Here is a 25764-nt window from a genome sequence, read left to right on the forward strand (position 1 = left end):
TAATAGTGATATACAATTATCTAAATAGTGATTTTAGCTTAGGGAGAAAACTATTCAGTCTCAGGTCGTTTAAGAAGACAGGTAGCCACCCAATGAAGTTGAATGAGAAGCAGTTTAACCTTAAACTATGTATGGTGTTCTTTACTGTTAGAGCATTAGGGATTTGGAACTGCCTTCTGCAATTGGTGGTGTCAGCGCGGAGTGTCAATAATTTCAAAAAAGTTTTAGATGGGTATCTTAGTGAATGTAATATACAGGGATGTGGAAAATGGTAGAGACATAAATACATACACACACATACACTCACACAGGATGGACTGGAGTCTTTATTCAACCTTAACAACTATGTAACTATGTAACAGTATTAGGGCCCGTGTCAACTGGCTTTGTACATATATCAATGGGCACATATGCAGCTTGCTTTCATGTGCCTTCTGCTTGCATTTTACATCAGCTTAAAGCAGAACTAAAGGCAAAATGTTTTTTTGGATAGTGTAAGACAGGGTTATAACCCATGTCAGTTTTTTTTGTCATCTGTGTCCTATTGGGTAGTGAGAGGAATTCCACTCAAAGTGAAAGAATCCCTGGCTGTCACCAGGGTCACCAGATCTAGTGTCCCCATTTGAAGATTTCCAATCACTTACCTGGCTAAACCCAAACATTTTTTTTCACTTTCAATAACAATGGTAAAAATGACATATAGAGAGGGGGAATCTCCGTAACAGGGGCACAGACAGCAATAAAAATCCGATAGATGTTATAATCCCTTTCTACTCTATCCAAAGCTAAATAAAACAGCCTTTAGTTAACTTTAAGGTATTTCTGAGATCTCTCAGAATACATTGACAGATACATTTGATCTGCAGTTGAACTCCTTCTTGAACTTGCTTTTGATCTCCTTCTAAACGACATCAACCTGCTTGAAGCTGCTTTTGGATTCCCATTGACTTGACTTGGCCTTTACTTTATTTATGAGTATACCATTAAGAAATTTCCATTACGAAACTGATGCTGCCCCCTATTTCTCCTGAATAGTGTTTTCTGCCATGGCTAGAGTGCTGAATAGCTAAGGAAAAAAAAACACAAAGTAAAGGCATTGTTTCTAGAAATTACTACTATCAAAAATTTAGATTAGTGTATTTACTTAAAGATATTCATATTGCAATCTGAAGTCAATCCTAAATAAAATATCAAAATGTATGTTGAACCATATATAGCAATGTATGTTTATTATTATTTTGCTTTAAATGGATTAATATGTTTTATTTTATTTATGGCAGAGTTACATTATAATTAATGCAAAATTGCAGTCCTTGCTGGTATTTACTACTTAAATTACAGTATTCCACCTCATCATTTTTCTTTCTCCCAAAATGTTGGCATAGCACAATCTTTGTTCAGACATCATATATGTTAAGAATCTACTTCCTAGACTGAAGTTCTGAGCTGTACATGATACAACAAAGTAACCAGGTTTTCAAACTGACACCCAACTTACCATGCGCATTTTTAACCACATACAAAATCACATGCCTATTTTTAACATGCCTTCAAATAAATGGTCTCAGATGTTTGGAACATTGAAGGTATTAAGACAAAATAATCAATAGGGACCAAGATACTGTATGGAATGCATGCATAGTTAGGAGGGACACCTTACTGTATCAAGAACAAATGTACAGCATAGTGCATAGCTCCCAACTGTCCCTGATTTTGAGGGACTGTCCCTGATTTGGAACAAAGTCCCTCTGTCCCTCTTTCCTCCTCATTTGTTCCTCATTCTGGTCTGATCTGTATAGTTGTTGTTTTTTTCTCAAAAGAGATTTATTGTAGAAAAATAAAATAAGGTTGTACAACAAATTTAAACTTTAACAAATAATCTTGAGTAGTAGTAAAAGTTAAGGTGCATGAATGAAAATATATATTTAAACAATAAACAGAATGTGTAGATATATCTTGTAGCAAAATGTAACAATAGCGTTATGGGTTAGATATATATAAAAAAAAATGTAATATACTTTTGTCATTTGAGAATGTGTAACATTTTGTTAGCTAATTTGAATTTTATATATATATATAAGTAAGGGAAAAGTAAGCGTTAGTTGTAAAGGATAGAGATGATTTTTCTGAAAGATGGGTATATATTAAGAACACACCATGACATAGGGTAGAATAGTATCTATTATATCACGTTGACCTTGGGATAGAATCCTCAGATAGGTAAGGTGTTATAATCCACAGAAAGAGTAAAAAGATACCAAGGTTCCCACATTTTATGAAGTTGTGAGGTGGATTCTTTTTAATTGCGATAGTTTCTTCCATTTCATATATTAGTTTTATTTTTAATAACCAATCTTTTATGGAGGGATTGTTCTCCAGTGTAAAGGTATTAAGGCTACTACTTAAAAAAAAAAAATGTTTCATAGTTTGTTATAAAATGTTGAAAACAGGATATTTTTCTCCTTCATTGATGTGCGCTGATGAGGCTGCACTGATGGGCTGCACTGATGGTTGGCACCGATGGGCACTGATAGGTGACACTGATAGGCAGCACTGATCGGTGGCACTGATGAGCATTGATTGGCAGCACTGGTGGGCATTGATAGGTAACACTGTTGGGCAAAGGTAGGTGGCACTGTGGGCACTGGCAGGTGGCACTCATGGGCACAGATGAGGCAGCCGTGTCTCTGTGTGAGGGACCGATGTCCCTCTGACAGAAGCTGGTGATCAACTTTTTTTTCCCCTCAGGCTTTCAGCTGAGGGAAAAGAAAAGGATTACGATCTTCTGTTTACATTACGTGATCAGCTGTCATTGGCCTCTGAGTTTTTTTATTTTCTGTGCTATAAACAAAAAAAGAGCGTCAATTTTGGAAAAAAAAAAAACAATATTTTTTAACTTTTTGCTATAATAAATATCCTCAAAAATATTTTTAAAAAACAAGTTTCTTCCTCAGTTTAGGCCAATATATATTCTTCTACATATTTTTGGTAAAAAAAAAAAAAAAATCACAATAAGCGTATATTGATTGGTTTGCGCAAAAGTTATTGCGTCTACAAACTATGGCATTTTTATTATTTTTTTACTAATAATGGCAATGATCTGCGAATTTTAGCGGTACTGCAACATTGCGGCGGACAGATCAGACACTTTTGACACAAATTTGGGACCATTGACATTGATACAGAGATCAATGCTATAAAAATGCACTGATTACTGTGTAAGTGTCACTGGCAGGGAAGGGGTTAACACTAGGGAGCGATCAAGGCGTTAAATGTATGTTCCCTGGGTGTGTTCTAACTGTGAAAGGATAGGACTACTTAGTAGGAACAAACAATACGTCTCTTCTCTCCTGACAGAACAGGGTTTTGTGTGTGTAAACTGCTGCTCTGCTGCTCTCGTGCATGCGATCTCGCGTGGCTGGTGGTGTTCATGCCCACTGGCCACGCGCATCGGGTACCCCACAGTGCAGAAGGGTATGCGCACACCCCTCTGGCGCCCGCTATCGCCCTTAAAGGTACAGATGTACCCATGTGGCGATTTGCGGGAACAAAACCACTTTGCCGGCGTATATCGGCATGAGGCGGTCGGCAAGTGGTTAATAGTTTCAAAGTTAAAATTAATAAAAGGAGTGACAAAGGTCAACCTTGTCTGGTCCCATTTTGTATAGTAATTTGATCTGAGTATATATCATTGATCTTAATTTTTGCTACGGGGTTATTATATAACAAAGCTATTTTTTTAATTATAATGCATTCCCTTCATTAAGGTAAAAAATGTTGCAATGTTTGTATCGCTCCCTTACCTCCCTTTATACTTACCTATCTCCTAACTCAATCAGTTCTGTACATGTCTGCAGCAGCTCTTTTCTCTCTCTGCTAACAGAGGCAGCAGCAGAAGCTTTGGCTCCTGCTGTAAATCCTCTGAGAATAGAGCAGGGGGCAGGGCTGATCTGCCCTGTGTGTGTGTGTCAATAAGCACTCACAGCCCAGTTCAGGATCGAGTGCGCAGGTTCGCTGTTATAGCAAGTAGCTTGCTATGGGGACACACCAATAAGAGGAGGAGACAAGATCGCCAGCGGGGAACCCAAAATAATTGCACAGAACAGGTAATTGTTAATTTTAATTAAAAAAAATTACCTTTAGAAATGCTTTAGTTACATAGTAGGTGAGGTTGAAAAAAGACACAAGTCCATCAAGTCCAACCTATATGTGTGATTATAAGTCAGTATTACATTGTATATCCCTGTATGTTGCGGTCGTTCAGGTGCTTATCTAATAGTTTTTTAAACTATCGATGCCCCCCGCTGAGACTACCACCTGTGGAAGGGAATTCCACATCCTTGCCGCTCTTACAGTAAAGAACCCTCTATGCACTTTAAGGTTAAACCTCTTTTCTTCTAATTTTAGTGAGTGCCCATGTGTCTTATTAAACTCCCTTCCGCGAAAAAGTTTTATCCCTATTACAGTACGGTATTTGTAAATTGAAATCATATCCCCTCTCAAGCATCTTTTCTCCAGAGAGAATAAGTTCAGTGCTCGCAACCTTTCTTAATAACTAATGTTACTCTTGACCCTCTATTAGCTTTGTTGCCCTTCTTTGTACTCGCTCTATTTCCAGCACATCCTTCCTGAGGACTGGTGCCCAGAACTGGACAGCATACTCCAGGTGTGGCCGGACCAGAGTCTTGTAGAGCGGGAGAATTATCATTTTATCTCTGGAGTTGGACCCCTTTTTTATGCATGCCAATATTCTGTTTGCTTTGTTAGCAGCAGCTTGGCATTGCATGGCATTGCCGAGCCTATCATCTACTAGGACCCCCAGGTCCTTTTCCATCCTAGATTCCCCCAGAGGTTCTCCCCCCAGTGTATAGATTGCATTCATAATTTTGCATTATTTTACATTTTTCTACATTAAACCTCATTTACCATGTAGTTGCCCACCCCATTAATTTGTTCAGATCTTCTTGCAAGGTTTCCACACACTGCGGAGAAGTTATTGCCCTGCTTAGCTTAGTATCGTCTGCAAATACAGAGATTGAACTGTTTACCCCATCCTCCAGGTTGTTTATGAACAAATTAAATAGGATTGGTCCCAGCACAGAACCCTGGGGGACCCCACTAACCACCCCTGACCATTCCGATTACTTCCCATTTATCACCACCCTCTGAACTCGCCCTTGTAGACAGTTTTCAATTCATGTACTCACCCTATGGTCCATGCCAACGGACCTTACTTTGTACAATAAAGGTTTATGGAGAACTGTCAAATGCTTTTGCAAAGTCCAGATACACCACGTCTAATTTAAACGACTAATTAGCAGCGTGTATCGAGGGGGCAGGATTATGCATTACCTGATTCCCCTCACTGGCTATGGGCAACTGGTAGGTGAGGCAAACTAAAACTTCCATGCTGTGCTTGGTAAGACGTAGCGCTAGGGAATGGAAGACAGTTTTAAAAATCCCCAGAAAGTGAATGGGGATTTAGTTTTACCATCCTCCCTATCCTGGCACCCTAAAGTAGCTGCCAAAGGAGGCTTATGCTGGCATCCGCCCTGCTTACACTTTAGTTTTTATGGTTTGGGATCAGGTTATATCAAGTATTGATCCCTGGGGGAGAGGAGACTAAAGAAATGCTTCTTCCTGCCTGCAATAGAGTGATATCATTCTTCAAGCATTCTCTTCTCAACCTAGGCACAGTCATTGGACTGCTGCTCAAGGACTGATGTCTGATGATAAAAGGTACAGCTTTTAACATTTTTACATATGTTTTGACACATCAGGGATCAATTCCTGGAGACTGATTTAAGTTACTTATATGGCTGGATATATACGTGGTGTGTCTAAAAAGTTTGGTGAATGATACGATATCTCAACGGCAACATGTGCCAGGTCCACGCAGATGCACATGGCTATCCAGAGACACTCTGAGAAGTAGTAGTACTAATATGTATGAATGAATAAAGTACATTTTAACACGCTCTGTAGATAGAACTCATTCCTAACTGCAAGAGTATAGCAGACATAATGTATCCAATAGTAACACAGGTTATACAAAAATTAATATAAAGACAAATTGTTGCCAAAAGTTATAAGGCAATATCTGATAGCATGGTTAAAAATGGAGACCGAGCGTCATGTAATGCGCTCCAGGCCTCGACTTGAGTTGCCGTCACATGACACAAAACTGGCCAATGGTGCAGGATCTCAGAAGTCAGTGATGTGCGTAATACGTGCATGTGCTCAATGGGGTTGAGCCGCGCATCGCCACGATCACAACAACAGGGAGGTGCATGAACATCATCACTTCCTTCCACAGACTCGCCAATGAAACGGCGAATCCTGGCACCAAGATCACGTGACGCCAGAGTCCCATAACACATAGGCTAATGTCTCCAAAAACAGAGCGCTGCCGTGATTAAGTTGTAGGGTCACGTGGTACCACCATTCAAAATAGTCACATGATGACCACGATGGACGTAGCACACATCCACGCTCCCCTCATTGTGCACACAATCACATGACGCAGTCACATTACGTTACGTGACCATTCTCAGCTTACGGTACACGCTCCCCCAATCTCCCAAAGGGCATAGGGCTGCATCACGGCTTTATCGCACACGTCACCAGTCCTCCGCCATGAAAAATGGAAGCTATCATAGGCCGTGTTATATCATGGCAACATAAACATAAAAAATTAAAAAAGGGTGGGTGACCACATCACAGCCAGGTCTCTAATTAGAGGGTGCATACTAGCACTCGCCAGCAGGGGGAGCCCACGGGTCCACTGTAGCTACAAAGGGCAATGAATTAAAATAATGGTATAAACATTACGTGATGGCTAACCGAAAAATAAGTATCAAAAAACCAAGGATACAGATGAGGTATACAAATATTCTGGATAAAGACTGCTGCATGTGTGTGCCTCAATTAAACACATGAAGTAAAGTGTACACGAATCTAAATATTGTATTCATACACGAGTCCTGGTGAAAGTCCCAGGGATCCATATAGTTACACAATAAATATTGTGTAGGGTTAATGCATGTATAGTAAGTGAAACTCAACATATATGGGAAAAAAGAAAAAAATGATAATTTGGGACTGAGACACATACAAAACTAACTGATATCAGTTAAAAGTAAGAAATGAGGAGGTGATAGAAGGAAACAGAAGGGGAAACTAAATTAGGCCTGATTGATTAAGCAGTTAAGGTCCCAGTCCACATTCATGCCATGGAGCTAATAGTACTTGAGTTCATAAATCTACAAAGTCTCAAGTTGAGACACCCCCCGTAGGCATGAATCGCCTCTCCAGTGGGGGACAAATTGATCTATAATCTGGAACTGGGTGCCAGTTAGATCTTTCCCATGATGTTCCAGATAGTGGTGGGAGACAGTGTGTTTAGGACATCCTTCACACAAGTGGTGAAATGCTTCATAGAGTATGTGTGCAAAGTTACTAGGGATGAGCCGAACACCCCCCAGTTCGGTTCGCACCAGAACCTGCGAACGGACCAAAAATTTGCACGAACGTTAGAACCCCATTGAAGTCTATGGGACTAGAACGTTCAAAATCAAAAGTGTTAACTTTAAAGGCTAATTTGCATGGTATTGTCCTAAAAAGAGTCCTGCCCCAGGGGACGTGTATTAATGCAAAAAAAAGTTTTAAAAACGGCCGTTTTTTCGGGAGCAGTGATTTTAATGATGCTTAAAGTGAAAAAAAAAAGTGAAATATTCCTTTAAATATCGTAATATTATACCTGTATAGTATGCCTGTAAAGTGGTGCGTGCTTCCCGTGCTTAGAACAGTCCCTGCACAAAATGACATTTTTAAAGGAATAAAAGTCATGTAAAACTGCTTTAATGTAATGTCGGGTCCCGACAATAAGGATGAAAATCAGTGAGACAAACAGCATAGGTACCCCCCACCCAGTCCATTACCAGGCCCTTTGGGTCTATTTGGGATATTAAGGGGAACCCAGCACCCAAATTAAAAAAAGGAAAGGCGTGGGGCCCCCAGGCCCTATATATTCTGAACAGCAGTATACAGGCGGTGCAAAGAAGACAGGGACTGTAGGTTTGTTGTTAAGTAGAATCTGTTTGTAATTTTGAACTGGTACATTTTTAAAGTGTAGCTCCAGCCAAAAAATCTATTTTTAAGCTTTTTGGAAAACATAGGGAAGGGTTATCACCCCTGTGACATTTGTTTTGCTGTCTATGCTCCTCTTCAGAAGATTTCACCTCACTTTCTGTCACAATGACAAATGTTTTTAGAAAATTTGGGGTTTTTAGTGAAACAAGGATTAGTGATAAAGCATCAGTGGAAAGGAGAAACGTTTTTCCCATATTAACTCCTACAGGAGAGAATTTCCCTTCCTAGGGGTAGATTTCATCTCACTTCCTGTTGTCTCCTTCCGTTTGCAAGTAGGAGTCATTTGTAAATTGGATGTTTGAAAGTAGGGGCCTGCCCTATATACTCTGCAGAAATTGTAGCCTTAGGTGTTGGTGTTGCCACAACACCGTAAGCCCTCACAGGGCCCTGCTGTGAAATATTAGATTAAGAATTGTAATTACATGCCCCTGTTGAACAGGGGTAGAAAAATGGGCCTTTGGTGATGGTGGTGGTGCTGGTACCACAACACTGTAAGTCCTCACAGTTACTCTTGGTGGGAGCTGGAATGGGCCCTGCTGTAAAATATTAGATCAAGAATTGTAATTACATGCACCTGTTGAACAGGGGCAGAAAAATTGGGCCTTTGGTGGTGGTGGTGGAGCTGGTGCCATAACACTGTAAGTCCTCACATTTACTCTTGTTGGGCGCTGGAACAGGCCCTGCTGTGAAATATTAGATCAAGAATTGTAATTACATGCACCTGTTGAACAGGAGCAGAAAAATTGGGCCTTTGGTGGTGGTGGTGGTGCTGGTGCCACAACACTGTAAGTCCTCACAGTTACTCTTGGTGGGCGCTGGAACGGGCCCTGCTGTGAAATATTAGATCAAGAGTTGTAATTACATGTCCCTGTTGAACAGGGACAGAAAAATTGGATCTTAGGCACTGGTGCTGGTGCCACAACACTGCAACCCCTCACAGATACTCTAGTTGGAGCGCAGGAACGAGCCCTGCTGTAAAGAATTGCATCAAAAATTGTAATTACATGCCCCTATTAAACAGGGGCTGAAAAATTGGGCCTTAGCCACTGGTGGCGGTGCCCAGAAACAAAAATATTCTTAAAAGCTATCAGCATGATCGTTGTGGAGGAAGATGATAGTCACAAAGCATAACAGGATAGTCACTCAGCATCAGCATAGGCAGTCTTGAAGGGATCTGACATTTCAAAAAAATTTATTTGGTTACATCAGCATCAGGTGCTTGGTATCTGGTGGTGATTCAAGACTGAATTAGTTTTTATGAAGGTCAGTCGATCGAGTCGACAAGGGGGACAGTGTCACTGATGCATGCACTGTCACCATCCTCATGGCCTCCTTAAATGGTGACAGGACAGTGCATGCATCCCTGATCATGGCCCACTGGCGTGGGGAAAAAAAAACAAGCTCCCCTGACCCTGTCCTGGTGCCATAGTCGCACAGGTACTCATTGATGGCCCTCTGCTGTGTGTGCAGCCGCTGCAGCATGGCCAATGTTGGGTTTCACCTGGTGGGCATGTCAAAGATTAGGCGGTTCTTGGGCAGGTTAAATTCCTTTTGGAGGTCAGCCAGCCGAGCACTGGCATTATATGACCTGCGGAAAATATACACAGACTTTGCTGGCCTGCCTCAGGCCAAAAGATGCCATGCGGTGCTTGAGCTGGTGTGCTTGGGGGACAGGAGCCACACTGGGGCAGAGATTCTGTCAGCTCTGCAGGGGCAGGTTCAGAAGTGGTTGACGCCACGCCAGCTTCAGGCAGGTATGGTGGTTTGTGAAAATGGCACCAACCTCCTCTCCGCCCTCTGACATGGACAACTGACCCATGTGCCCTGTTTGGCTCACGTCCTTAACTTGGTGGTGCAGCGGAGAGGAGGTTGGTGCGGAGAGGAGGTTGGTGCCATTTTCGCAAACCACCATACCTGCCTTAAGCTGGCATGGCATCAACCACCTCTGAACCTGCCCCTGCAGAGCTGACAGAATCTCTGCTCAGTGTGGCTCCTGTCCCCCAAGCACACCAGCTCAAGCACTGTGTAATGGAAATTTGTAAGTTCTGTATATAATTATATTTTATTTTTGTATGTATTGCACATTGCCCTCACTGTGCACACAGCACTAATAATGTTTTCAGTAAATGTTTACATTCTTTCAAGTCCTGATTAGAATTAGCCTGCCTATGTAACGCCCCTTGTTACCATAAATGTACAATTGTAATATTAATGTGATACCTATGTAATCATGTGCATAAAAACCTTCAATTGCGTCATAATAAAGCAGAACAGTTATTTGGTTCTTGCTGAGTGTATCTTTTGTGTCTGTTCCCTACTGCAGTAGTTATTATTAATTTGGAACCACTAATCAATATGAGGATAGTTGCCTATATGAGTTGCCTATCATCAATTTAACCGAGTCAGCATGGCGAGCTTTGCCTTAGGAGGGGATTCCAGGTGACCCTGAGTATCCGAAACGAGGAGCTTGAGACGATCCGGGAATTTCTGATAATCAGCCGGCTGAGGTAAGCCTTTTGCTTACATTTGAGTTATCAGACTTCCTTGATCGGTAAGGCATTTTCGGGACAAAGGGTACCTATTTTACTCCCCTTAATCGAACTGTATTTATTGGTGGTTATATGTTATGTTGTCCCTGTCTATTGTCCTATGGAGTGTTATAGATAAGAAAGGGAAGAATAGTGCTGTTCACAGGTATATGTAGTACATCTGCTAGATAAAGTAGTTTAGAGGCAAGAGGGTATAGGCACAAGTAGAGAGAGAGAAGACTGGCCAGTCATTATGGGCATTGAATTAAGTAAGGGAATGAAGGGTGAGAGACCCTCAAAAATGCCCAGCGCAAGAGGAGCGCTATATATGAACTGAAGGTGCGGTTCCGCCTATACTGAGCCCCTATATTAAATGGTTAAAGTGGACAGGGATCCACAATGGGTAACTGGGTTACCAAGGTCCACAGGGACTAAGAATCATGCAGAGTAAACAGCTAGAGGAACAGCTATCTATGTGAGCAGGATGGATCAAGGCTGGCATTAACACAGACAGAAAGGGACATTTTCATGTTAAGTTGTGGGATGAATTTGGGGCCAGGCACTACAACTAGTAAAAGTCAGAAACAGAGAAATGAGAATTAAAACAGAATACTTTATATGTTGTCAGAGAGGGAAGATGGGATGAGCACTCTGACTGCCCATCTGATCATAGAAGCTAGATATAAAAGATATCTGAACAAAATAAGGAATGCAGAATTTATGCAGGGAAATATTAATGAGAGTTAAAAGAAAGTGAGAGAATGATATGCATGTGTTGTGTACAAATGGGAAAAAGTAAACTATTTTAGAGAGATATTGGTGTATGTGTGTGGGAATGCTGGGACCTTTAGTTCTATTGCTTGTGTGTGTCATGTACGCAGATGTGACCCCCTCCTTTGCGCTCTCATGAAAGAAATGTGGCTGAGATGAGAGGTCAGTGATAAGCTGGAAGGACACCATGCCAATTCCAGTTTTTTAGACAAAACATGTGCCGGGTTAACGAATCTAATGATAAACAATGTGATCACAATTATTTTGAATCTGTTTTCCAAACATGGTAAAATGAAGGTTACATTTAACCGTGTATTACACAAATTGAATATCCTTTGATAGTGGAAACAGTGCATTTAAAAAAGGGAAATTAAGTAAAATGAAGTAATAATGAATATTAACTTCTAATATGAGTTTAACAATTTTATTAATAATATAGATATATTGAAACTGGTTTAGGCAACCTTTGGTTGGAAATGAAATTCAGGTTAATGGGGAAATTTGTAATGAATGAGATTAGTTTAGATTAAGATAACAATTTTGTAATTTTACATTTATAGAATAAGCCCTGAGAGAAAAAAAAGATTAAGATGAGGTTGTTATTTGGAATACAGCTGCCATAATATTTAACAAAGCCAAGATGGATGGGATACATAAGAAGTTTTTCTACAAAAATGAAATTTTAAGGTTTTTGATAATAACTTGATGTGCGGTCCATGATGTAAGAGTAATAATAAATAAAATTTAAATATAAGAGACCCATCACATCACGTCCACACACCCTGTTAGGATAGATGCCACCTGCAGCCAGTTGTTTTATAGTTTTTGATGCTTTCTGGTCCATCATACAGATTCTTGGTCCTTTTATTTATTTTTATTTTTGAAATCCAAAGCAGAATGTGTGGATTGTGAATTGATTTGCCCCTTTTCCTTGTAAGTGCAGTGGTATAAGCAGAAGAATATTTTGGTTTTATGGACATCTCTCCATGACCGCAGGGTATTGTTATCATTTATTATAATATTGCCAAGAAAAAGTTGTCTTTTGAAACATGAAACTGGAGTTCTTACACAAATAGCATGATAGAAAACAAGCCATTGTAATATATTTATGCAAGCTGGACCCAGTAATAAATGGTTCACCCCGATATATCAGAGCTGTAGCTTTTATGCAAAGGTGCTATTAGACAAAGTTAGATATTGTTTTGGTCAATGGTCCGACATTCTGCACAGCAAATATACAGCTAACTAAATGTTTGTCTAATGAAAGGTTTAAAATATGAGTTTGTTTATGTACAAATCTAACAATGAAAAATGTGTACATTTGAATCCAGCCACCTTATTGCCTCTATTGGAGGAGGCTGGAGACAAAGGAAGACACATGTGTTAAATTGATGAGGTAGGAATCAGTTTCTGTGAGCCCAGTGCAGGACACACTCCCTGAAGACCCAGATATTACAGTTTTTGTAGATTTGAGTATGCAGTTTATCACCCAGAAGGATACTCTGTATTCAAAGTCATTGGATCCTTTTTCCCCAGCTCAAGAAGCAGAGCTCCATGTTTTACAAAGCCTGTGAGCTATAAAAAGAGTGTATATTTATATAGATAGTCGAGATATAGAGAGCTTTTGGTTCCATTTGAAGGGCCAGAAGTTTGTTTTTACTTCGGCAGGTAAACCAATAAAGCAGGCCAAGTTAATTTGATTGGCTGTTTTCAGCCTTCCAGCTTCTTGCTGAGGTAGCCATATTAACTTTCACACATGGAAGCAGACCAGGTGACTAAGGATGCTGCATTTACAGCCCCGGACATTTGATGGGTCTGTGCAACTCACAGATTCCACCCTAGTTCTGGCCCAGTATAGCTGGGATTAATAATTAAACTTTAAGGACCCCAGAACGAGAAGAACAAGTGGTCCACAGGGGGCAACTTCTTATGAAACAGGACTTTGGAAAAGGTGATCATTTATGTCTGCCAGCCACTCTTTTCCCTCCAGCTTGACACATGGACCGTGTCATCAGTCACAAGCAGTTATGGCTGCCTTAGTAAATGAGCATGGGATAGAGTCAGGGTTCTCCACAGTTGTTTTTATAACATACCACTTCTTGTTTTACCTGTTACCAAAGGTGTTACCAAAAGCTGAACATCCCTTCCAGAGATTACAAAAAGATATATCCAGATGCCCAAGTTAGGATCTTACGAGTATGCATTTTGTCTGTATGGACATGTTTTCTGGATGTCCAGTGGCAAATGCTACTGCAAAGGCCACAGTAAAAAGTGTTATCAGAAGTAGTTTGTAAGTACAGAGGGCAGAAAGTACAGAGAGTAACAGAGGAAATCATTTTTCATACGAGAGTCCTTACTAGAAGTTTTGAGGTTTTATTTTTACACCCCTTACTGTCTACAACGTAGCAGACAAAGTAGAGTAAGAAACTAGAAAACTTTTGCCTGAATGTTTTCTTACATTTTATCAAGCCCCTAAGGGGGACGTTGGACTCTCTCCCTATGGGATTTGGTTTGGGAGTGTGTTACTTACTTGCTTATATTTTGTCTCAGCAGCTGAAGTCCTCCATTCGGATCTCACAGAGAATGTTGCTGATCTTTTAAGGTTTTTTGACAAACTCATTTATGTGTTTTCTCCCCAATTCCAGATCCCAAAAGTTTGGAAGGATCTAAAACTAAAGCCAGGTGACTTTTGGATTGTTAAGAGACATTTATATATAAGGAAATGTTTGGAGACTCAATACAGCTTCTATTTCATGTACAGTTTTTGCAAAACTTGAAGGAAAAGTCACCTGGATCCACACCAGACACTGCAAAAATGACTAAATTAAAGAAATCTGTGTTTGATGTTTCCCTCTTGTGATCACAGTCTAGGGTACTTTTTGATTCAATTACTTTAATTGTAAGATATATATATATATATTTGAAAAGTAGTTCAGCCATGTTGAAGTCATATTTGTCTTTTGTATGTCTTCCATTTTACGTAGAATTGTCTGTGTTTACATATGCTGATAAGTCAGCATGTCCACAATTCAGCTAGAAGGCCATTCTGGCCACAGGAGTGTACAGCCAGTACTCTGTAAATATGTCTTATCAATCATTTGTTTTTCACAATGAAAAGTCATTTGGTAATGAAAAAGTTGCTCAGCTATTATTTTCTCCACAATGGAGTTTTTTGCCTCTTTGGCCAGGACTACCTCTACCTAAGCGTGTGGAGGTTCCAGGTTAAAGGTTATAGCAGGTATGGTTAGTGATCAAAATATTGATCAAAAGAGGTGAGACTGTAATGGAAATTTGTAAGTTCTGTATATAATTGTATTCTATTTTTGTATGTATTGCACATTGCCCTCACTGTGCACACAGCACTAATAATGTTTTCAGTAAATGTTTACATTCTTTCAAGTCCTGATTAGAATTAGCCTGCCTATGTAACGCCCCTTGTTACCATAAACGTACAATTGTAATATTAATGTGATACCTATGTAATCATGTGCATAAAAACCTTCAATTGCGTCATAATAAAGCAGAACAGTTATTTGGAAAGATGCTGAGAATATCTTTTGTGTCTGTTCCCTACTGCAGTAGTTATTATTAATTTGGAACCACTAATCAATATGAGGATAGGAGTTGCCTATCATCAATTTAACCGAGTCAGCTGCATGGCATCTTTTGGCCTGCGTGCTTGCGTAGCCCCTTGAACACCTACGGAGCACCGCTGGTTCCGAAGTCAAATCAGCACAGGAAGAGGCCATGGAGGAAGAAGAAGAGGAGGGTGTGGAGGAGAGAGGTGTGGCAGAATCACCGCTAGTAGTATTTTGGAGGCGTGGTGGCAGAACAACCTCCAACACTACTGCACCCTGTCCTGCATCCTTCCCAGCTGCCAGAAAAGTCACCAAGTGCACGGTGAAAGATAGGTAACGTCCCTGTCCATGCCTGCTGGACCATGAGTCAGCAGTAATATGCACCTTACCGCCCTATCCAGCGAGGCCAAGACATTGCCTTCCACATACTGGTAGAGAGCCGGAATCACCTTCCGTGAGAAAAAGTGGCGTTTGGGAACCTGCCACTGAGGAACCGCACATTCCATAAACTCGCGGAAAGGGGCAGAGTCTACCAACTGAAAAGGCAGCAGTTGAAGTGCTAGCAATTTAGCCAAGCTAGCATTCAACCGCTGGGCATGTGGATGGCTGGGAGTGAACTTCTTTTGGCGGTGCAGCAGCTGGGGCAGGGAAATTTGCCTGGTACAATCTGACGTCGGTGTACTGATAGCAGATTGCCTCCAAGTACTTGGCTGTGACACACCTAATTCTACACCTTCATTCTCCTCAGTGCAGGTCTCAGAGAGGACTGAAGGTATAGTGGGGTTGGAGATCCCAGCTTATGAGGAGCAAGGAGAGGTCCTCTTTGTTCTTTGGTGTGGGTCTTTTAGGTACGCTTGCCAACGAACTGCATGGCAGGTCAACATATGTCTGGTCAAGCATGTGGTGCCCAAGCGGGAGATGTTTTGGCCACGAGAGATACGCTTGAGACATATGTTGCAACTAGCAGTGGTGGGATCTGATGCACTTGTCTCAAAAAAGGCCCACACCAAAGAACTTTTGGAATAACGCGCAGAGACAGCAGCGCCCTGCACATGCGGAGCTCTGCGGTGTGATGCAGTCGGTGTGCTGCCCTTAAGCTGGCCCCTGCAGGGCATCCTGCCTCGTTGGTGATGTGCCTCCTCCTCTCTCCTATCAGGCACCCACATGGAGTCAGTGACCTCATCATCCCCCCCTCCTCATCACTGGAGCAATACTGGTAGTATGCTGCAGCTGGGGGAACATGACTGCCAGATTGCTGTCCTTCTTGGGCACCCCCTCTCTCTGGGCTTACGTTACTGCCTTCCTCTAGCTGGGTACCATCATCGGAGTCTTCAAAACGCTGGGCATCCTCCTGAAGCATGTACCCAACACTGTGGTCAAACAGTTCGGGGGACTCCTCAGGTGGACATGGTGGGGCTAGGGAAGGAGTGACTGATGCCATTGAGCCGAGGGAAGAGGCCACATTGGCAGCTGCTTTGCCAGACAAAGTACCCTGAGCCCGGGTGAGAGAGGATGAGGAGGATGAGGACGGCTTGGTCATCCACTCGACCAAGTCTTCCGTATGTTGCGGCTCAATGAGGCCAGCTGCCGAAAAAAAGGTCAAGCGTGTCCCACGGCCACGTGCTGATGAGAATGCACCGTCTCCACGACCAGCACTGTTTCCTCTAGACACAGAGCCTGCTTGCCCTCTTTTATTGGCTTGTGACTGTCTGCCTCTCCTTGTTGGCCTTCCAGACATACTAATGGCCTGCAGTGAGATGTAGCTGCACAAAGCTGGGATGTATATATATACTGATACTGCAGCTAGCAGCTGCCTGCCTGTAGTATTATTAGTATGAGAACACCAGCAATTGTCTTCAGGTAGCTTTAGGTGCACACTGTGCAGTGGACGCAGTACACTAACTGTAAATACTGTAAGTGCCTGCCTGTGGTATGAATAGGAGCAGAACAACAGCAATTGTCTTCAGGTAGCTTTAGCTGCACACTGTGCAGAGGACGCACTACACTAACTGTAAATACTGTAGCTGCCTGCCTGTTTTATTAATAGGAGCAGAACAACAGCAATTGTCTCCAGGTAGCTTTAGGTGCACACTGTGCAGAGGACGCACTACACTAACTGTAAATACTGTAGCTACCTGCCTGTGGTATTAATAGGATCAGAAGAACATCACTAATTTTCTTCAGGTAGCTTTAGGTGCACACTGTGCAGAGGACACAGTGCACTAACTGTAAATACTGTAGCTGCCTGCCTGTGGTATTAATAGGAGCAGAACAACAGCAATTGTCTCCAGGTAGCTTTAAGTGCACACTGTGCAAAGGACGCACTACACTAACTGTAAATACTGTAGCTGCCTGCCTGTGGTATTAATAGGATCAGAAGAACACCACTAATTTTCTTCAGGTAGCTTTAGGTGCAGACTGTGCAGAGGACACAGTGCACTAACTGTAAATACTGTAGCTGCCTGCCTGTGGTATTAATAGGAGCAGAACAACAGCAATTGTCTCCAGGTAGCTTTAGGTGCACACTGTGTAGAGGACACACTACACTAACTGTAAATACTGTAGCTGCCTGCCTGTGGTATTAATAGGATCAGAAGAACACCACTAATTTTCTTCAGGTAGCTTTAGGTGCAGACTGTGCAGAGGACACAGTGCACTAACTGTAAATACTGTAGCTGCCTGCCTGTGGTATTAATAGGATCAGAAGAATACCACTAATTTTCTTCAGGTAGCTTTAGGTGCACACTGTGCAGAGGATGCACTACACTAACTTGTAAATACTACAGCTGCATGTGGTACTGTACTAATAGGATCAGAAGAACACCACTAATTTTCTTCAGGTAGCTTTAGGTGCACACTGTGCAGAGGATGCACTACACTAACTGTAAATACTGTAGCTGCCTGCCTGTGGTATTAATAGGATCAGAAGAACACCACTAATATTCTTCAGGTAGCTTTAGGTGCAGACTGTGCAGAGGACACAGTGCACTAACTGTAAATACTGTAGCTGCCTGCCTGTGGTATTAATAGGATCAGAAGAACACCACTAATTTTCTTCAGGTAGCTTTAGGTGCAGACTGTGCAGAGGACACAGTGCACTAACTGTAAATACTGTAGCTGCCTGCCTGTGGTATTAATAGGATCAGGAGAACACCACTAATTTTCTTCAGGTAGCTTTAGGTGGACACTGTGCAGAGGATGCACTACACTAACTTTTAAATACTGCAGCTGCCCGCGGTACTGTACTAATAGGATCAGAAGAACACCACTAATTTTCTTCAGGTAGCTTTAGGTGCACACCGTACAGAGGACGAACTACACTAATTTGTAAATATTGTAGCTGCCTGCGGTACTGTACTAATAGGATCAGAAGAACACTAATTTTCTTCAGGTAGCTTTAGGTGCACACTGTGCAGAGGACGCACTACACTAACTGTAAATACTGTAGCTAATAGGACTAATAGGATCAGAAGTACACCAGCAATTTTCTTCAGATAGCTGTAAATACTGTAAAAACACCTGCCTGTCAGTAGGAAGAGAATAACAGGAACGGATCTAGCTAAACTAAATACAGTGTGTATATATATATATATATATATATATATATATATATATATATATATATATATACACACACAATACACTGTAAGTGCAGCTAACTGATAGTGTGGGGCATGTACTAAACCTCCTGAGCCATAATTGACCAAAGCCACCATAGCTTTGGCCAATTATGGCTCTCTGTACAGACGGCGCTGTGATTAGGCAAGCATGCGGGTCATAGTGCATGCTTGGCCAATTATCAGCCAGCAATGCACTGCAATGCCGCAGTAAATTATGGGCCGTGATGCGCCACTCGAATTTGTCGCGAACGGCCCATATCGTTCGGAATTGGTGAACGACCGAACAGGCAATGTTTGAATCGAACATGCATTCGATTCGAACACGAAGCTCATCCCTACCGGGGATGAGGGAAGTTCTAGGGAATTGGATTGAAAAAGGGAGAGCGTGTTCAAGTATTGAAAATAAACACTTATCACGAATTAAGAATGGACACAGAACTAATGACGATTGATGCTTGGCGGTACATCCAGCTCACTCATTTTGTCGGAAAACTCCCAAAGCCTATTAGAAGTGAAGAAGATTATAGGCCGTTGAAGCAAATGTGTTTGAGAGAAAATTCAAAAAACAATATTTCGAGACTTTACAAAATACAAATGAATAAAGAGGAACTGGAGGTGCCGCCTTACATTAAGAAACGGGAAATGGAATTAGGATCACAATGTAGCAACCACACTTTAGAAAAAATGTTGAAATTGGTACACTGTACCTCAGTAGATACTAAGAGGATTGAGACAAACTACAAATGTTTAGCAAGATGGTATGCGACACCAGACAGGATTAGTAAATTCCATCCAGAGAAATCCGCGGACTGTTGGAGAGGATGCAAGGCTTTAGGAACAATGGCCTATATATGGTGGGATTGCCCCTTCATTAAAGAATTCTGGAAGGGAATTTTACAGCTGATAAAGGAAATTACTGAAAGAGAGATCCCGGAAGACCCGTGGGCATGTTTTTTCCATGGGACAGTAGAATCAGTCAAACAATATAAAACATCAATTGCCCCGATTCTGCTGAACGTGGCATTTGGTAAGCCTGATACCAAACAAATGGCAGGAAAAGGAATGTCCCAAGATTTGAGATTGGATTTTATGTGTTAATGAAATCTACAATATAGAGAGTTTAGACTATAGGGGAGTGGAACCAGAAGAAGAGAAGGATACATGGGAGAAGTGGCATTTAAAAAAACATGGAGATATATTGAGGAGATCACTCGCTAAGTGTAAAGAGGATAAGATTTGGGAAAAAGGGAGAAGGTTTTGTGCTTTTAGTGTGAAGCTGCAAGAGAGGGGAGGGAGGAAGGTGGGAGGTTTTTAGTTTAAGGTAGGGGAAGATGAATCAGAAGAACTATGGTCTCGCTTTTTTTTTCCAATAGCTATTTTGTATGTTTTGTTTTCTCTGTTTGTATAAAATCAAATAAAGATTAAGAAAAAAAATAAATTATGAGGCCAGCACTACGACCATACACTTCCTCAATCTAGAAATGACAGCTATTAACAACCATCTGGAACTTAGGACTTTCTTCAAGCCTACAGACAGGAATGGATACATTGCGGTGGACAGTTGCCATCACCATCAGTGGCTTCGATCAGTCCCCCGAGGCCAATTTCTTTGACTTAGGTGAAATTGTACACAAGAAAGTGACTTTCTCTCCCAGTCACATACCCTCCAACAGAGATTTCTAGATAAGGGCTATAAGCCCTCAGACCTGGATGCCGATATTGATGCGGTCTCCAGGATTGAGAGAACCACCCTCCGGGAGATTAAACCCAAGACGGCCAGAGATGACAAATCCAAACAGTCTTTTTTCACATCCTTCTCCACTCAGTAGAAAGAGGTCAAAAAGATCATCAGCAAACACTGGAAAGTTCTCCAGCGTGATAACATTTTGGGAGCTTCTCTTCCAGAAAAAGCAGGAGTGACATTGCCCCCAATACTATAGATCCCCCAAAAGGATCTCGTTCTTTCCCGAATGTAAAGGCTACTTTCCCTGCAGAAAGTGTAATGTCTGCCTACATAATGCTTTAGGGAGACATAAAACTGACACCTTTCAGTCCACAGTAACTATGCACACATACTCTATGAAGCATTTCACCACTTGTGTGACTAGATTCATAGTGTATCTTATTATGTGCCCTTGTAAGAAACAATATGTAGGACTGACCATCAGAAATTCTTCCATCAGGGTCAATGAACATCTGGCCAAAATCAAAAAAGGATGTCCTAAACACACTGTCTTCCGCCACTACCTGGAACATCATGGGAAAGATCCAACTGGCACCCAGTTCCAGATTATAGATCGATTTGTCCCCCACTGGAGAGGCGATTCATGCCTACGGGGGCTGATTCATGCCTACGGGAGACTTTCTGGATTTATGAACTCAAGTGCTATTCGCCCCATGGCATGAATGTGGACTGTGACCTTAAATGCTTTATCAATCAGGCCTGACTTAGTTTCCCCTTCTGTTTCCTTCTGTCACCTCCTCATTTCTTACTTTGACTGATATCAGTTGGTTTGGTATGTGTCTCAGTCCCTAAGCCCTCATGCACACAGGCTGTTAAAATAACGTTATGAAAACGCCAGTATCTTTGCAGTGATTTTTTTTTTACTTTTTTCAGCGTTTTTGCAATAGCGGTTTTTAGCGTTTTTTAGCGTTTTTCCGCGTTATCGTTTTTTTAGTGTTTTTTTTTCAATGGATCAAAAACGTTGAAAAACGTTGGTGAATGACGTTTTTTAGCGTTTTTCAGCGCTTTTCAGCGTTTTTCAGCGTTAGAGCGTTTTTACAGCTGAAAAACATCTCTCAGAACCCACTGGTCCTGGGTTTTTTTTACAGCTTAAAAACGCCTATGCCACTTGCAGCTCAAAAACGCCTAGGTGGGCATGAAGCCATAGACTAACATAGACAGGTCTTTTTAAGCTGCAAAAAAAGCTCAAAAAAGCAGCTGTAAAAACGTCCGTGTGCATGAGGACTAATAATCATTTTTTTATTTTTTCCCATATATGTTGAGTTTCCCTTACTATACATGCATTAACCCTACACAAATTGTGTAACTATATGGATCCCTGGGACTTTCACCAGGACTCGTGTATGAATACAATATTTAGATTCGTGTACACTTTACTTCATGTGTTTAATTGAGGCACACACGTGCAGCAGTCTTTATCCAGAATATTTGTGTACCTCATCTGTATCCTTGGTTTTTTGATACCTATTTTTCGGTTAGCCATCAGGTAATGTTTATACCAGGGGCGTTGCTAGGTCTGCAAAAGATCTGGGGCTAGAGCCCATAGCAGCGGTCACCAACCTTGTTACATTCTAATATATAATGAAGTGGTTCAACTCGCCATACTGCAGAATCAGTGGGAGCCCTGGGCGTGTCACTTGCCACATCTCCTGCCACCAGATGTAGCGTGTCATTTGCCACAGTCGCCTGTCACCAGATGCAGCGTGTCACTTTCCACTGTCGCCTGTCACCAGATGCAGCGTGTCACTTGCCACTGTCGCCTGTCACCAGATGCAGCGTGTCACTTGCCACCGTTGCCTGTCACCAGATGCAGCATGTTACTTGCCACCGTCACCTGCCACTAGATGTGGATTGTCACTTGCCGTGTCGCCTGCCACCAGGTGTGGATTGTCACTTGCCACTTTCACCTGGCAGCAGATGTGGATTGTCACTTGCCACATCACCTGCCACCATTTGCATATTGTCACTTGCCACATCTCCTGGCACCATTTGCAGATTGCCACATCTCCTGCCACCATTTGCAGATTGTCACTTGCCACGTCACCTGCCACCATTTGCAGATTGTCACTTGCCATGTCTCCTGGCACCATTTGCTGATTGTCACTTGCAACGTCACCGGCCACCAGATGTGGGTTGTCACTTGCCAACTGATGTGGATTGTCACTTGCCATGCCAGCCAGTGCCACCAAATGTGCATTGATGGTGCATTGGTGGCAAGCTGACAGCACTGGTCCATTTAGTGGGAGCAGGAGAGCGGTGATGCGGGGCGGGCAGTGAGACATGTCATCTTGCTGGTCCCCGCCTCACCTCCAACATTGAAGCAAGGGGGTCTGGCTGCAAAGTGGAACTGCACGATGACAGGAAGCATGTGACCTCCACTCCACCGTGCTGTGAGGGCGGAAGAGTGCTGATGTGTGGCGGGCAGTGAGAGATGATGTCATCTCTCTGCTGCTTGCCGCACCTCGCTCCCAAATTGAAGAGGCACAGCTGTGAAGAGCGCTGATGTGGAGCGGACGGAGAGAGATGTAATTTCGCTTCTCTCTTCTCCTCCGCCTCTCTCATGCAACCTGCTGGTTAGGCAGGGACCCTGCGGCAAGAGACTCGGGGCAATGGGCCTCAGATTCGGGGCTATAGCCCCAATAGCCACCCCCTAGCAACGCCCCTGGTTTATACCATTAGTTTAATTCATTGACCTTTGTAGCTACAGTGGACCCGCGGGCTCCCTCTGCTGGCAAGTGCTAGTATGCACCCTCTAGTTAGAGACTTGGCTGTGATGTGGTCACCCACCCTTTTTTAATTTTTTATGTTTATGTTGCCATGATATGACACATTGGCCTATGATAGCTTCCATTTTTCATGGCGGATGCAGCCCTATGCCCTTTGTGAGATTGGGGGCGTGTGTACCGTAAGCTGAGAATGGTCACGTGAGGTAATGTGACTGCGTTATGTGATTGTGTGCACAACGAGGGGAGTGTGGATGTGTGCTATGTCCATCGTGTGACTATTTTGAATGGTGGTACCACATGACCCTACAACTTAATCACGGCGGCGCTCTGTCTTTGGAGACGTCAGCCTATGTGTTATGGGACTCTGGCGTCATGTGATCTTGGTGCCAGGATTCAACATTTCATTGGCGAGTCTATGGAAGGAAGTCATGATGTTCACGCACCGCCCTGTTGTTGTGATCGTGGCGATGCGCAGCTCAACCTCGTGGAGCATGCGCACGTATTACACACATCACTGGGCTCCGTGCACTCCCATCGTCAATCACGTTTGACAATGTGACTTCCAAGATCCTGCACCATTGGCCAGTTTTGTGTCATGTGACGGCAACTCAAGTCGAGACCTGGAGCGTATTACATGACGCTCGGTCTCCATTTTTAACCATATTATCAGATATTGCCTTATAACTTTTGGCAACAATTTGTCTTTATATTCATTTTTGTATAACCTGTGTTACTATTGTATACATTATAGAAATATATAAACCTCACGCCAAAAATTATTGGGAATTTTTAAATATAAGCTGCTATCCCCCAAACTAGATGTGAATTCTAGTGCAAATCAGAAATGTATGTGGTGGAGGGCGCTAGGCCTGAGTTTATAATTTGCTATGTTGCATGGTAAATAACATGCCCAAAAAAAATTAAATATAAATAAATATCAATGTGCCATACAAAAATGCTAAGTACATCTATAAAAAATAACTATATACAAATAGTGCATATACCAAAGGAATTACAACTATGCAATCCCTGCATGTGTTAAAAAATAATGTACTTGTGGAAATACATATGAAAATCCCAATGGAAAAGTCCAAGTGCAATTTAAAAATAAACAAAACAACTCAAATGAGTGAACCTGTATAGATGAGCAACCTTCACCAGCTGTGTTGTACACCCAAAGTGCTATGTAAGTGGATATCCGCTTAACAGAAGTTGTTGACCTTATTAGTTAAAAAAAGGTCAAATAAAGCCTTTAGCAAGAAATGACTTGCTGCAATGGGATGGATAAGCCGAGTGGGTAAACTTTTCCTCTCCCCCAGTAAGATATCAGGAAATATGTAGAAGGATACAAGAAGAACTGGAATAGTGTAATCCAGTTTATTGTAAAAACAATTAAAAACAAAAGCCAAATGGCTGCTTAGATTTAAAAGTGCCCTTGCCCGGCACTGAGGCTGTTCCGCTCATATGGGACTGGAAGCTCCGCTCTGCACGTGGTAGCTGCCGTGCGCTTCACCACCAGCTGCCGACAAGCAGAGGGACCGGAATTGTGAATCAGATTGCGTAACCAGGCATGCCTCGATGTACGTTTCGTATCCCGTCTTTAGGAGGCGTGCCTGGTTACAGTACAAGCATACTAAAATAGTCAAACCATTGACCAATGGGAGTTTGAATTGGGTAGTTGCTAGGCAGTTTAGTTAATCTGAGAGTTTAGCCAATGAAAATTAAGCCTGACTAGTGGCTAGGCCGTTTAACAGCCTCAGTGTCAGTGGTGAGCATGATTGGAGAACACAATTAGCATGCCTAATCGCGGAAGCCAAAACTGCAGAGCACTGCAAATACAGGAAATGTACCTCCTCTGATAAACAATGCATTCATATTATCTTGGGGGTCAGTACATTTAAAATAAGTAGTACATGTGTATAATTAAATTAAAATATGAAAGTTAAAAATTAAACAGTAAAAAATAAAATTGAAAATTAAGAATAAAGATATACGAATAATGATGTTGGAGCTGCTGGCACAGTGCCAATGAAAATGAATCAAATAAAAGCATCAGTGGGTACTCCTTTGAGTAGCGAAAGAGAAGTCCTAGATAGTTGGTGCAATATAGATTTTAGATAGTAAACCTCCTCTTAATAAAATTCACCCCCACTTTACTCATTAGTCAAAAAGCAATTTAGATCTAGTTCTATGTTGAGTTCCAATGACTGCATCGAACTAAGGCGGTATAACCACTGGGTCTCATTTTGAGAAATTGCTTTCTTGAGGTCTGTGCCTCTCCAATTGGGAGTGACTCTGTCTATACCATAAAATGTGAGGAGACTAGGGTCCCTATTGTGGAAAAGGCAGAAATGTCTGGAGACACTTTGATTCAAAAAATCTTTAGCAATATTTGTCACATGTTCATTGATTCGTACCCTTAGTTCTCGTGTGGTCCTCCCCACATATTGCAGGGAACATGGGCACTCCATGTTTGGAATAGCAAGTTATCAGGGGTTTAATAATGAACTCCTCATGGGTGAATTTAGTGACTTTTTTTGTCTGTCGTTTCGTAGTATGACAGGCCTTGCATCGAGTACAGTAATAGAACCCCGACCCATCAAGAAACATTGGGGGCTTTTTTGGGGGGTCCAGTACATTGGGCGC

The 25764-nt window shown here is 42.1% G+C and overlaps 1 protein-coding gene across 6 annotated transcripts in view; it reads right to left on the reverse strand.

Moving 5' to 3' along the window:
- Positions 1-321: 321 nt before the first annotated feature.
- Positions 322-25764, reverse strand: part of LOC141127250 (keratin, type II cytoskeletal cochleal-like) — a 478789-nt gene continuing 453346 nt past the window's right edge. For 2 of the 6 annotated variants that reach the window (XM_073613528.1, XM_073613525.1), the window contains exon 10: positions 322-1066. In XM_073613528.1, the coding sequence (XP_073469629.1) occupies positions 1051-1066 (16 nt within the window). In that variant the 3' untranslated portion in view covers positions 322-1050. The remainder of the gene's footprint in view (positions 1067-25764) is intronic. The other 4 variants (XM_073613529.1, XM_073613521.1, XM_073613526.1 and 1 more) reach the window with 4 other exon arrangements.

The sequence above is a fragment of the Aquarana catesbeiana genome, linkage group LG02 (assembly GCF_042186555.1).
Source record: "Aquarana catesbeiana isolate 2022-GZ linkage group LG02, ASM4218655v1, whole genome shotgun sequence".
Taxonomy (NCBI): Eukaryota; Metazoa; Chordata; class Amphibia; order Anura; family Ranidae; genus Aquarana; species Aquarana catesbeiana.